General features: G+C 57.3%; 2 protein-coding genes across 6 annotated transcripts in view; both read right to left on the reverse strand.

Annotated features, from left to right (window-relative positions):
* PDE4DIP (phosphodiesterase 4D interacting protein) overlaps positions 1-7062 on the reverse strand; it is a 28749-nt gene extending 21687 nt beyond the window's left edge. For all 5 annotated transcript variants that reach the window (XM_082287078.1, XM_082287081.1, XM_082287079.1 and 2 more), the window contains exons 1-5: positions 6793-7062; positions 6282-6358; positions 5504-5627; positions 5275-5429; positions 4877-4994 (exon numbers count right to left, since the gene is read on the reverse strand). In XM_082287078.1, coding sequence (XP_082143204.1) covers positions 4877-4994; positions 5275-5429; positions 5504-5627; positions 6282-6358; positions 6793-6933 — 615 coding nt within the window. In that variant the 5' untranslated portion in view covers positions 6934-7062. The remainder of the gene's footprint in view (positions 1-4876; positions 4995-5274; positions 5430-5503; positions 5628-6281; positions 6359-6792) is intronic.
* LOC309576335 (uncharacterized protein) lies at positions 2227-3494 on the reverse strand (the record flags this gene model as incomplete). The annotated part of the gene is made up of 1 exon (XM_082287567.1): positions 2227-3494. The coding sequence occupies exon 1, from the start codon at positions 3403-3405 to the stop codon at positions 2227-2229; it is 1179 nt and encodes a 392-aa protein (XP_082143693.1). The 5' UTR covers positions 3406-3494.
* Positions 7063-14667: the final 7605 nt, after the last annotated feature.

Consider the following 14667-nt stretch of genomic DNA (forward strand, 5'->3'; position numbering starts at 1 on the left):
AGTCATGGTGATTACAAATTTTCTCTGCCAGAAGGCTTTGAGTGAGACAGGGAGAGCTGCTGGAATCTGTCACAGCAGCTATTTTGAAATAAGGTTGATTAAAACAGAGAGAAAAAAAAAGAAAACCCCATTTCCTCAATTTTTACATTTAAAAAAAAAATGGCAGAAAACCTGGAAGGAGCTAACAGCAGGGAAGGGAAAGGCAGAGCCAGCTCCAGAGTCCAAAGTTCCAAAGCCCAAGCTACCTCCCTCGTGCCTCCCTGCAGCCATGTCAGGAGCAGAGCTCCCCAGCTCCAACATCAGCATTTTACTGACAATCTCTCCTCAGCACAGCCCCAGCTGTGCCAGCACACGCTGACCCCAACAGAACACTTCTTTAAAAAATAATAATCATGGCATTATCTGAGCCTGCCAAACTCAGATCTGCCCAGCACAGCAGGGAAGAGCCTGGCTGTCAATAGGGCACCACTTCCCTCGCTGCCAGCACGGCACCGCAGGCAGCTTCGGGAGCCTCTCACAAAGGCTCCGTTTGGTGCCACTTCCCTGGGACTGTGGTGGGGAAGGGGAGGAATTGTTGGTTCAAGAAAATCCCCGGGAAGATGGTACCTACAAGGTCACCAGAATGCTCCATAAATTTAAAGAACTGCAAAAGCAGTAAGAGAACTGTGGTCCTCTATATCCTAGATATTCCTTTCACATTTATGCACAGGAATCGCTGGATGGCAGCAGCACCTGACTTATAGGAAGAGTGTTGCTCTTACAAAGAGAAAGAAAAATCATTTGTACAAGAACTATTTAGCCTACCAGCTGCATCTGCCTTCCCATGTTTGTTCTTAAAGCCATCGGAAGGATTAAGCCCTTCCCCCTTCAGCCAGACCCTGAGCTGCTACTGTCATGGCAAGGAACCGGCAGTGAAAAATCCCGCAGGATAAATTCCTGGCAGGGACGGTCGGATGGCAGAGGCTGGAGAAACTCTTCAAAACACAGTTCCTAGACGAGGATGGCCATGTGTGACACAAAGCCAACCTGTAAACACGCCACGCTGACTGTGCCACGTTGTTCAGAGAAAGCCCAATTTTATCCTGCAAACACATCCCTAGCAGTGAAAATCATCAGCAAATGACACGATGCCCTGGTTCACATCCTCAGCCGCCGGCTGCCAGCGCGATGCCTTTGTGCTCCAGATTAAAACTAGTTTTCCTACGTTCCTCCCTAGCATCGTTTCTTGAGCAGGCTTTTATGGAAAAAAGCACACGGCTCCGGGAAACGCCCGAGCAGATGGGGCAGCAAACAGCGCCGGCTAAAGAGGAAGAGCAATTCAGCACTGCCACGGTTGCCATAGTAATAAACGAGCATTTTCCTAATCCCCCAGGCTACCTACAGCATTAGGCAGCACTAAGGCTGCAAATGGGAATGCAATTAGGCTGACACGGATATTCCTGAATTGAACCTGACTGAGGCCTTCTATTCGTTACGGAAAGTAGTAAAGAAGTTACAAGTTCAGCTTTTTGACTGCATACTGAACAACATTTCATTAAAGCCAGCGAACCAGAGGCAACCGGGAGCTAGGACTGCTATCAAGACAGATAACAGCAGCCCAAAAGCAGGAGCTTTCATCACCCCTCAGCAACACCTGCCACTAATTGATAGATCTTTTCAAAGGATCAGAAAATAAACCTATTATCTTGAATACCAACAGTAAAGTCATCCTCTGGCACAAATCCACCTGCAAGGAAAACACCCTTTCCTCAGGGCATACGCCACAGATGCCTGGGCGGCTCTGGCAGGTCGGAGGCCTGACCTGCAGAGGCAGCGCTGGAGGCAGGCGTTCCTCACACTCCAGCCATTACTCAGGCACAAAGAAAACACATTTGCTGCAAAACACATGCCCAGAAGCTTAAAATACTCCCTTTGGTTGTGGATAAAAGCCACACCGACTTCTTAAAGATGAAGTGAAACTGGTGCTTTCTCAGCAGGAAAATGACAAAGAGCTTAGACCCACCTAGCAGACTGCATTGTCAGGGAGGGCTGATGGGGGGGAAGGTTAATTTCCCAGAACACCGGGAGGAAACGGGAGACAAGAGAATGACTGAGGAGAGAGGCAGCACACCTAAAAAGGACCGAGCTGCCTATTCTTAGCCCCGGTTCAGCCACACGTGGCTGTCTGCATTATCTCAGCACAGAAGAATCCCCAGTGGGCTCAGCACTGGACCACGAGGACAATGCTCAATGGAACGGTGGCACCGTGACCTCTACCTGTACCCGCAGCGGCATATAATCCTCACAGAGGTCATCCCACAGCTCCTGCAGTTCAGAAATTTCCAGGGGAAGGCCCAAAGGAGCTCTGGAAAACGATTTTCTGTCTGTGTTCAGGAAGGCAGAACTAGCACACGCTAAGCCAGCAGAAGCACTGCCATCTGCCAAGTCACGGCTGAGCTTGGGAGGGGGCAAGCTGGACTTCACAGGAATAGGTAGTCGGCTGCCTCGGGGGCTCTGAAGGGGTTTATAGTCCAAAGTCTTGATCAAATTGAGGGCCAGCTCCAGCCTGTTCCCGCTCAGTGAAGAGCTTGGGGTCATGCGGTCATCTGAGAAATCGTCACATTTCCCATTCCCTTTCAGTCCCTTATCTGCATCTTCATCCTTCTGCTGTGGAGGGCTTGCCTCCACAGTGGTGTCCAGGGACTCAACAGAGGATGCAGGCGTGCCTTCCTCCATGCTGTCCCCATCCACAGCCACCCTGGAGCTTGTGGACTCGGCCACATCACACACAGATGACTCCTCGTTGCCTATGCTGGCTGACCAGCGGCTGGACAGCCCGCAGGAGATGCTTCTGGCCACCTTTCGGGGCACTTTGCAGATGGCTTCATAGTCAGCATCAGCCACACGCAGGGCAGCACAACCCCGGCAGCGCCGTGGGCGGTTCCCTGCTCCCTCAGAGTGGTGGCAGCTGTGTGGCTCCAGCCCATGCTCTTCTTGATCCATCCAATATTCAAACCCAGAGTAAGTGAAGTCCTCCTGAAGGAGGGCAGCGTACCGTGCATCAGGCAGGTTGGAAAGGTCCACAGTCCCCTCCCCAGCCCTGTCCTCCGTGCTGGAGTCATCGTTGTTCCTGCGGTACATGCTTGCAATGCAGAATTTGAGACGGTCCTTCTCCAGCAGCAGCTTCTGCAGGCGCTCGATGGAGAGGGCTTCGATGCGGGCGATGACCGTGTCGAACCTGTAGATGCGGTCCAGCATGAAGGCACACTTGCTGCACGCGAATTCGGACCTGCCATCCCGGCACAGCTCCCTGCCCAGGACGTGGGAGAGCAGCACCTGCAGATTCAGCTTGGCCGCCGTGTGAAAGATCCATCGCCGCTGGTTGCCACACAGCTCCCGGCCGCAAATCCGGCAGTTTTCCTTCATCCTCCCTCCCTCCTGGCACCCAAACCTACTCCTGCAGGCTCTCAGACCTTCCCGAGGTCAGCACATCTCCCTCAATCCCTGAGCCCACCGGCACGTCTCACCGCACCAATCCCCTCTTTTTAGGGTGGTGACACGCCGGGACTCTTGATGCAACAGAAACATCTCACCCTACACCACCTCCTTCACATCTTCACAGCCACACCTGGGCTGCCCCTTCTCCTGGCTGGCCCCCTCGCCCCTCCGATGCTGCTCCCTCGCCTCACAGCTCGACCCCCCGATGCTGTCCCCTCTCTCCTCACAGCCCCCGTCCCCGGAGCTGCCGCTCACCGCGGGCTGCCCCTGCCCCTCCTGCCCCGGCCCCACCGCCCCGGCCCCACCGCCCGGAGCCGATGATGCTCCTGCCACGGCAGCGCCCGGCTTCTGGCTCAGATTTCAAGATGGCGGCGGAGCCAGCCTCCCGCGCATGCGCAGTACACGCAACGAATGGCGGGATATGTAGTTGCCACGCCCGCGTTACGCATGCGCAGTGCTGGTCCGCGCCCTGCCCGGACGCACGGGCAGCGCCGGGGGTCGCGGCAGAGACACTGACAGCGATCTATCGCGACGCGACAGCGGAAGGGTCCAGTCTCAGTGCCAGAGCCACCCACCCACCCACACACTAGTGCTTGGCTCCAATGCAAGTGCCTGTCCCAGCTCCCTACCCCAGTGCATGTGCCACGTCCCCGTTCCAATGCCACTGTCTGTCCCACTGCCAGGTTCCCACCCCGATGCCTGTGCCACGTCCCTGTCCCCATGCCAGCACCTGTCCCAGTGCCAGATCCTCACCCCAGTGCCACATCCCCGTCCCAATGCCAGTGCCTGTCCCAGTGCCAGGCCCCCACCGCAGTGCCAGTGCTACATCCCAGTGCCAGCCTGACCCAGTGCCCAGCCCCAGCAGGCAGTGTGGGTGGGCATGTCCCCACAGCACAGTGCCACCAGCACCTGCACAGCAGCCCACGCCCGTGGGCAAACACCAGGGTCCCCTCAGGACCACCACACAGGCAGCTCACTCACGCACTGATGGCCCACGGCTGCTGGGGACAGCACCGTGCCACCAACATGCAGCATGGCCAGAGCTGTGCAGCTGCCAGGAACATGCCGCTCTGATCTCTCACAGCACCGAAATCCTGCCTGGCACCATGCCAGGCTGCCGGGAGTATTTTAATACTTGGGATTTAAATGGCAGACGGGAGCAAGCGGCACCAACACCCGCAGAAGGACTGCACAGGCTGGTGGCCTGTCCCCTGACAGCTCACACCATGTCCTCTGAGGCCCCCTGCTCCCCCTAGTTCCTCGCAATCACCTGACCCTGCCAGCCTGAACATGGCACAGCCCTGGCCGCAGCCACAAAAGTAGACAGGGATGACATCAACCAGCCAAGCCCTGAGTGGATGTCCTCCTCCCTGGGGTCCCCCCACTCTTGCCCACTTACCTGCCCCTCCATGACTGGAGACCCCTCCAGGCGCTGCTGCAGGTCACGCTTCTCTGCTGACAGCATTTCCACGAGCTGGTTGGTGGCAGCCAGCTCTTGGGTCAGCTCTTCGATCCTCCTGAAAGGGACAAAAGCGCATGGGATGCTCAGGGATTGGGTTGGCCCTGGGATGACACTGGGGCCAGCTGACAGAGGCCAATCTCTGGGGCAAAGCAGAGCAGCCTCAGGACTGCTCCCCCTTCCCCACAGCCCAGCTCTCCCCCCTTGGGGTGACCCCTGCACCCCACCAGATAGGCACAGTGCCTCAGTCGTGCCCAGCACAAGCCCCCTGGTAGTCCCCAAGGACCGGCACAGGGCACAGGCTGACAACATAGAGGGCACATGTCCTGGACACTTACCTCTGGGCCATGGTGCTGCAGCCATCGTCACTCCTGTCCTCCTGCTTTGTCCTTGCCACTTCCTTCAGCTTCCCTGTCAGCTCCCGGCATTTCTCTGCCTCAGCTCTGGCCAGCGCTGTGGCCTGCTCGGCCTCACTCCGTGCCAGCCTGGCCTCCTGCATGGCAGCAGGGTGAGCCCCCAGGCACCGGCCCCCAGCTCCTCCCTGGCCCCCACTACCCCTTGACTCACTTCCTGCAGGAGCTGGATCTTGTTCTCCAGGAGCTCGTAGACGTGCTCCGACTCCCGCTGCCGCTCCTCATACTGCTGCCGGAGCACGGCCTGGCTGCGGGTCGTCTGGTTCTCCGCAGCCACCCTGCCAGGCACAGCACGGTGTGCCACTGTGTGGCACGGCATCTCCCATGACATGGCATGGGTTGACACGGCATGGCATGGCTTGGCACTGTGCAGCGTGGCACAGCATGGCATAGCACAGCATGGCACGGCCTTGTGGAAGTCTCCACCCCAAAGCAGCTGGGCTGGGTGATCTGTACCACTCCAGGTGCCCTCAGCCTGGCTGCCCCCATGTCCTGCACACTCCCAGCACTGCTGCCCTGGGGACACAGCTCCTGTGGCAGCACCGGGACCTGTTTAGGCTCTGACTCACCAGAGCACTCCCCACACACTCCCGAAACCAGGGGCTCCCCAGCTGCTGTGCCACTGGCCTCCCTGCCATCAATGCCCCACGGTGAGACACCCATGCCACGGCCCCTGGGCACAGCACAGCACAGCCCTCCCCCACCAAACAGGTGCTGTCCTTTATTTTTGGCTGGCGCCGGGGCTGTAAGAGGAGCCCTTTGGATACCCAGCCCCACTGCAAACCCCTCCAGCCCCACTGCAGGCCCCTCTACCGCCTGCTATGGGCAGGGTGCAGGCAGACAACCCCGTCCCCATGCCCCCACAGCCACTGCAGGCAGTGCGTGGGCACCATGTCTGCCCTGGGGTGAGGGGCTTGGCCAGCCCCACTCACCATGTGTTGTCCAGAGCTTGTTGCTTCTCCTGCAGCTCCCGCTTCAGGCTCTCCACCTCCACCTTCAGCTCAATGTTCTATGGAGCAGGAAGGAGGTGGGTAGGATGCCCTCATGCTTGCCTGGACCCCCCAGCCCCACTGCCCACGGGAATGAAGCAGAAGTGGTATGGGGGACCCCCACCCCACGGCAGGGCTTTGGGTGCTCCTGTCAGTGAGTGGCACAGGTGGAATTTTAGCCTGTCGGCACCGGGATGGGGTGTACCCACTCCATCTGTCTGTCCCCAAACTGGCACTGTCACCCACCCCGGGCACCCCACCAGGCTGGGGACGGCCTTCGCAACCCTCTCCCCACTCCTGTCAAAGGAAATGAGGGACAAACTCCCACACAGCAGCTCCCCCAGCCCCAGTGCCCGACGCCCTCCCTGGCATCCCTCCCGGCTACACTCCCCGGACCCCATTCCCTCCCAGAAAAGAGAGGAAACCTCCTCACCCGTCTCCTACAGGCACTCACCCGCCGGTAGACATCGTCCCGGCTGTCCTCACCCTTCTGCTGGACGCGCTCCTCCAGAAAGTAGATGCGGAGCTTGAGGCTGAAATTCTCCTTTTTGAGGTCATTGAGGTGCTGGGAGAGCGTGCGGTACCCGTTAGCCATGGCCGGCGCTCCATGGGGCGGGCATCCCGGCACCCCTCACATGGCGCCGCCGGGACACAGCTTAGGCTCCCTGCCCGCCCGCAGCTCCCGTCGCTGGCCCCGCTGCTCTCCCTTTCCTCTTTTTTTCGCCTCCCAGAGCTATTTGAGGAATCGCTGGAGCGGGGACAGCGAGTGGTGAAACCCGAGCCCCGGAGGCCCCCACGCGCCGCAGCCGTGAGGGCGGTGAGGGGAGCGTGGCGCCCGGCCGGGCTCAGCCCCCTCTCCCTTTGCCTCCCCCACCTGCCCGCGACCCCTCCTGCGCTCCACACCCCTCTGCTGTGTCCAGGGGACCCGGCATGAATCCTGCAAGCATCCGGCAGTGCCGGGAGGGCCCTGGCGATGCCATGGGGGGTCCCAGCGCCCCGCGGTCTCACCTGCTCGAAATCCCGCAGGGTCTGTGTCTGGGCGAGGGGACCCATCTCCAGATCCCGGAGGAGACACGTTTGCACCAAGGGGCCAGACTGGGGCTGGGCACTCGGGGGGCCACTGGACGCCCTCGGCTCGGCTGGCACAGGGTCCTCATTGCCTTCACCCCACGGCCCTTCTTGGGAAGCTGGCAGGGAGCAAGGGCGAGCAGCAGTCAGACGAGCAAAGTGGCTGCTCCACACATCGTCTGCCCCCGAGGAGAGACATGGGGATGCCTTGGGGCCCAGAAAGCCACTGGCCATCCCTGAGGCAATGCACGGGTGCATCCCCCTCGGTGGGGCACGGGAACGGGCCATGCAGGGTACCGGGGCTCTCGGGGTGCCTTACCCGCCATGTGTGTGGCTCCGGGGACCACAGCTGGCACGTCACTGCTGCAGGGGTCCCTGCGGAGAGCAGCGCACGGCCGTGTCACACACAGCACCGGGGGTCCAGGCCTGGCCCCCCCGCGCCACCCCGCGCTGTGCCAGAGGGACCAGGGAGAGTGGCTGGGGGCCCACTGGTGTCTGTGCACACGTGGGGATGCACGTGTGTTCCCACAGCCGCCGGGCAGCGGCTCTGAGTGCAAAGACACGAGGCCCTGGGGGCTGTGCAGATGGCAGTGTCCCCTTAGTAGCACTTTAGCTCCATTAGCAGCCCTGTCAGGGCCACCTGAGCCCCCACAGCAGACCACCACAGCCCCCAGGGAGGATCTGGGGGAACGAGGCAGGGCTGGCCCTGGCTGCTCTCTGAAGGACCCTGTGCCTCTGAGCTGTCATGGCTCACCAGCTCCCCACCGCAGCCATAATCGGGTTTATTTTCAGCTCAGAAGTGTGAGTCATTTCATAATTTAAAAGAAAGAGAGAAACCCCAACAAATAAAAAAACCCCTGGACTGTTGGGATTTTTCCCTTTTAAAGAAATCAGAATGTTTATTTTCTAATCTCAGCCTGACAGCTTTTTGGTGGGGCCCAGTGAGCGGGGAGGTGGGCATGTGCCCCAGCACCAGTGTGGGCACAGTGCTCTGCCCACATGCACAAGGCTGAGCCCCAACAGCCTAGTAGGGACAGCATGTTCCTGTGGCGCACGCCATGGTAGGGTCCCCGGGACCATGTCCCCAGAGCCTTCCACACCACACCAGCACCCTGCAGCAGGGGACACAGCACTGCCAGCCTGACAGGGAGCAGGGGAGGCAGACACAACTGCCACAGCCCCTGCAGCAACAACCCATCATGGAGGGAAACTGAGGCATGATGACTTTAAACACACTGTCACCAGTCAGGTGTGGCTGCGTGCCCTGCCAGGCACCATAGCCAGCATGATACCCAGAGACAAAGCAGCCAGAAGTGTTGTACCTGGAGGCACAGCACCCAGAGGTGCAGTGCCCAGGCGCATCTTACCCAGAGGTATGGAACCCAGTGGCACCCAAGTTTCAATAACCATAAGTGTGATGCCTGAGGAGACCTGATACCAAGAGGCACAATATCCAAGGAGGTGTGACACCCCAGGAGGACCAGTACCCAGGGTGTGACACCCAGAGACAAAACATCCAAGGAGCCACGATACCCAGACTCAAGATGCACAAGGATGCGCAGCACTTAAGGAAGCACAGTACCCAGTGGCATGATATCCTAAGGCATGATGTCCCTGGAGGCAAAATACCCAAAAAGGCACATTAACCAGTGACATAATATGCAAGGCTCGACACCCAGAAGGGTAATACCCGGAGACACAACAAACAAGGAGCCAAGCACTTGATGCACAAGGAGACACAATGCCCAGTAGCAGAATACCCATAGGGACAGTACAATAGCCAAGGAACTGCAAATCCTGGGGATGCTGTGGGGTGATGACCAAGGAGCCAGGCAAGGGCTAAGGCTTACTATCTACAGCCTACACTGTGTACCCTCCACGTTAACTTTGCAGATGGAGATGTGCATAGTTGACATCAAGAAAGGATGAGCTGGGCAAAGGAAGAGGTTCTGTGAGATGAGATTGTCCTGCTTTGGCTCTGAAGAACTGCACAGAACGGAACAAAGTCCTGTGACTGGAACTTTGAAGGACACCGTGGCCAAAAAAGTAACTTTCTCCAGATTAAGGGTTATTTAAATAATGAAACACACACTGCTGCACAGGCTAATAAGCTTAATGAAATACCTGCTGCCACATATATATCTCTATTACTCAGCTCTCCACCTAGATCATGCCGTATGTAACATAGGAGGGGGATAAGATTGGGCTATACATAAAGAGGGTAGAAATTTCACCTAGTTAGAAGGAAGACCCAAAAATACCTTGGAGACGGGCAATGGGCTACTCTCCTCTCCCTTGTCCCAAGCCAGGGACACCTTGCTTAGGTTTCTGCATGTTACTGTTAATATTACTTGGGTTGACACAAGTGTGTACCATCCTGAGAGGGAACAGAATGGGCCCAAAAATGTTGGAAAAACAACAATAAAACAATTGTTGATGCAGTATTGAGGGCAACTGATCTTGTGTGCAAAAGGAAATCAGAGCATCCTCTCTCCTAAAAAATGGCAGATGTAGAATATACTGCTTTGAAATCAGAAAAGGAGCAACTTAAAATGTATTTGGTCACAGCTGAAAAATAGGGAAAAGCAACTGCAGAAACGTTTAGGGGAAGAGGAGGAGATAAAAATAAAAATTGGAAGAAAAGGTAGATATGATGCTTGTGTGAGCTCCTGATCCCCCTGCCATCATACAGATTAGAAAACTAATCATATTCCCTGAGGAACAGGATGGAGACATATGGGGTGACCCCAATGCCAGAGAAGTGGGGGAAGATGATTCTTTGTCTCCTTCAAATCCCCCTGAGGATGAAGCCAGATGCATTATAGAAACAGAAGAGACAACTGAACCTTGAGGAGGAGTGGGAAATCATACCCGAGAAACAATCCCATTCAATCTGATTCAGTTTGAAAAGTGCTGTGCCCCTAAGCCAGGGTGGACTGAAATTCAGCAGGTGGAATCCTATGAATGCATACATAATGACAGCCCATACATTCTGATTCCAGGTGGGCCTCCTCAACTATTAATGACATTTCTAACAGATAAGGGAACACATATTCCACTATTAGCACAGCAGGACACTGAAAAACTGGGCAGAGTTGAAATCACTGGAATGAACGGAGCAAGTGCTACGTGCCAAACCACCAAGGCTAATTTATGGCTCCCAGGCGATAAGCACACGTCCTCCCCTCACTTTGCAGTAAAAGATCACAATGAAAACATTTTTGGTTTCGATGTTCTGAGCAGCCAAACCTGGCAGCTGATGCAGAGCAACTTTTGGTCCTCCTGTTCAACCCTGACCCTAAAAGAAATCCAGATACTACAGTGCATTCACCCCACACGGCACTTACACTCCCTCATTCAAAAGCTACTAATGTACCACGATACAAGTCTCTGCTGCAGCACAAAATTGAACTCCTGAAGTTACAGCTGATTTCAAAAAAAGACAAATCAATGCCAAAGCCCACTCCCTATATAATGCACCAATTAATAACTCACCAAACTTTCACCCCATACAATTCACCAGTCTGGCTAATCCAAAAACTGGAATGGAGATGGCAATTAACTGTTGATTACTGATGCATAGACAGGGTGGGACCAGGCTTGGAGAAAAGATGCCAATACTGAGCCTTTAACCACTGCTGTGCCAAACACTGAGGAACTGGTAACTCAGCTTCAGGGAGTGCCCCAGTCATGGATGGCAGCCCTGGGTGTAAAAGATATGGTTTTTGTGATTCCACTCCAGGAACACAACAAGGCTTGATTCAGGTTCACCGGGAAGGGAGTGTAGCATATTTTTAATAGGCTGCCCCAGGGATATAAACACTCTTCCACTATTGCTCATAAAGCCCTGGCAAAGTCTTAGCCACAGTCTTGCCCCACCAAAGGTTACAGTGTATCAGTAGATCAATGACACCATCATCATCTAATGATCCCAGAATGGCCTGGTTTGGAAGGAATCTTAAAGATGATCTCATTCCAACCCCCATGGGCAGGCACACCTTCCACTAGCCCAGGTTGCTCAGGGCCACATCAAGCCTGACCTTGAACACTTCTGGCAATGGGACATCCACAGCTTCCCTGGGCAACCTGTGCTGGTATCTCACCACCCTCAGAGTAAAGAAATTTTTCCTACTATCCAATCCAAACCTACCCTCTGTCAGTTTGAAGCCATTCCCCCTTGTCCTACTCTTGTAAATGGTCTCCCTCCGTCTTTCTTGTGGGCTCCCTTCAGGTACTGGAAGGCCACAATTAGGCCCCCCTGAAGCCTTCTCTTTTCCAGGCTGAACAAACCAAATTGTCTCATAGAGAGAATTCTCTCAAATTCCCTCAGAGAGGTAGGTGCTCCATCCTTCTAATCAGCTTGGTTGGGTAATACCCTATGGTGGTTTTGCCTGCAAGGAAAAATGTGAGCCTTGAGCAGTCCTACATCCCAGCGTCAGGGGCCCAAGCAGGAGGTTAAGTTCTTGGGAGTCTATTGGATTAAAAAAGCCACTTCTGTTCTCCTGCAAGCCCTGGAAAAAACAGAACATGGGCAGAACCTACCTAACATAAAGGAGTGACAGCATGTTCTGGGGACTTTAGAATTATTAAGAGAACTGAGGTTGTCCCAACAGCTTGGTCCCATGTACTTGACCAACTCTATCTATGGGGAATGGGGGTTCAGTGAACATGGTTCCCATTTTAATCTGTATCAAAAGGGGCTGGAAGAGCCAGAGAGAGCACTAGACAGTAGCTGCCACTCTTTCAATGACACTGGAACAAGATATTCCTATCTAGAGAAGGGCTTGCTGTCCCTGGTGGGGAGGTGACACAAACAGAACAGATAAGGAAAGAACAAAGGAAAGGACAGAGTGAGAGTTTGGGGGGGAATACCCAACTGACTGATACCAGGCCATCCTGCGCTGGTTACAATTCTTCAGACTGGGACCGTGGCAATGGTATTAACAACCCAAAAATAACCTTATACCTGGGAAACAAGTATTACTGCTCAGGGCCACCCTGAGGCGGGGCCAGACCAGTGCAGTGGCTGCCTGCCGGTTCTGGGGTGAATGAGCAGAGCACCCACTTTCCCAAAGTCCAGCTGCCCAGCCAGCACCCCACACAGCCAGGGTGGCAGCCCCATGCCTGGCCATGGGAATGCTGGGCCAGCAGGAGCCCAGGGCTCTGCTGGGCTGAGTGGGGGGTCTGTCTGTCCCCTCCTGCCCCGTGCCCAACACTGGGAATTTGTTTGCTGTGAAGGGGAGGTCACTGCAGTGCTGTTGGGGCTGTAAGAGGACAAGAGCCCTTTCATGCTGGCTATGCCAGCCTGGAGCATGGAGCAGAGCTGCCGGCAGAGCACAGAACAAGGGGGGCACAGCCCTGGGGCCCCCACTCAGCAGGCAGCACTGCCCACCCCTGGCACGAGGGGCAACACGAGGCCCTGACTCAGAGCACTCACTGACTCACAGCATCTCCATGGCATCACACCAGGGCCACTGCAGCCACTTGCCAGCAGCGGCACCCTGGGGTGCCATCGGGGAGAGGGGAGAACGAAGGGCTGGCAGCCAGGGCACATGGGCTACATGAGAGTGGCTGCTGCCCACGGGGAAAGCATCCTGGGGTAAAGCATCCCCAAAGCACCAGGCACTAGAACCCAGCAACAGCAACTCACCTACTTCTGCTATTGGACCACCTCCAGCGGGGAGACAGATGGACAGAGGGATGGATGGAGGGATGGACGGCAGGCCCCAGCCCCGTGCTCAGCAACAGTCAGTCTGTGTGCCAGTGGCTCCAGGCTGGCAGAGGGGTTGTGGCAAGGGCCAGGCAAGGCCAGGGAGATTGTGGCAGCTTAGATGATGAGCCTGGCACATCCCAGCTCCCTGCTGACTCGTTGGCACAAATGTCTCAGCGGGGGCGGAGTGCCACCACAGAGGAGGTGGAGCGGGGGTAGCCGTCCACAAACACGGTGGCTGCCTCAGTGTGTGAGCACAGCACAGAGCGCACGGCACGGCCACCCACCGGCCTGCACACGGGGCACGGCAACAAGGTCTCCATTGAGCACAGCAGGACGGGGGGAGCCGGGGGCTGGCGTTACCCACGCTCCCGGCGAGGCGGCTCCCGGCGCTGCACCGCAGGCGTGGCAGTCAGCACAGCTCCCGAGGCCCAGCAGCCCTGGATAGGTGCCGGGACAAACGGTCTGGCCAGAGGCTCAGAGTGGAATCGGGGATGGGCAGAGCCAGGGGAAGAGCAGGCAGGATGAAAAGGGGGCTGTGGAGATGGGGCAAGCCAAGCTCCCTGCACCAACACCCTGAAGCCTTCCTTCAGGGCCATGCTTGGCCCAGCACCTCCCAGTAAACCTCACATACCCAGTGCACCGAGGAGAGCTTAGTGATGGTGCAGGCACCAGCCGAGGATCCTACAGGACCGTACAGCTCCTGCCCTCTCCTCTGGCGCACACACATTGCCCTGACATCCACAGGTCCCCATGGCACAGGGCAACGAACACCAGTGTGCCCTCGGTGCTGGACAAGGGACCAATGTCCCTTTCATGCACACCAGTGACTCCCGAGTTCTCTTGGGCTTGCCTGGTGCAGGGCCCAGAGAGCCGCCAACCCGGGGTCCCAAAGCCCCGTCACCAGCCCCAACCCACGGTACCCCAGCAGCAGAAAGGGGCACCCACGGCCCAAGGGAATGGGGCTTGGGACAGGAGGTGTCCGGCCCTGCACAGCCCCGAGGGAGCACTGATCCCGGCCGCATCCCAGCTGCATCCCGGCGGCACCGATGCCGGGAGGTACCTGGGCCTCAAGCTGCCGCGGCATCACCACAGCCTAGCGCGAGCATACGCAGCCCCCGCGGGTGTCCCGGGCAGAGGCAGCCCTCTGCGTGCCCGGATACACGGATATCCCGACCCGCATCACCCCGGACACGCGCACCCGTGGATGTCACACGCTCGCACGGACACGCTCCTCACCTCCGCCTCGGGGCTCGCATCCTGCTGCCCCGCCGGGCTCCGCCGCACCGGGCCAGGCGGCACCGGGCCACGCACCAGCGGCACCGGGCTGGCCAGCACCGGGCCGGCCACCGCGGGCACCCGGCCGGGCCGCCGGGTCCCCGCAGGCGCTGCCGAGCCGGCCCAGCGTGCGCCGAGGAGGCGGCTCTGCGGCACCGGCCGGCTCCGCCCGCCTCTGCTTCCCCTCCTCCTCCTCCTCCTTCTCCCTGCCTCCATCCTTCATCCATCCCTCCCTCCCGACCCCGCATCCTTCCTTCCTTCCCTCCCTCCCTC

This window comes from Coloeus monedula (genome assembly GCF_965178545.1).
Source record: "Coloeus monedula genome assembly, chromosome: 9".
In the NCBI taxonomy this organism is placed as follows: Eukaryota; Metazoa; Chordata; class Aves; order Passeriformes; family Corvidae; genus Coloeus; species Coloeus monedula.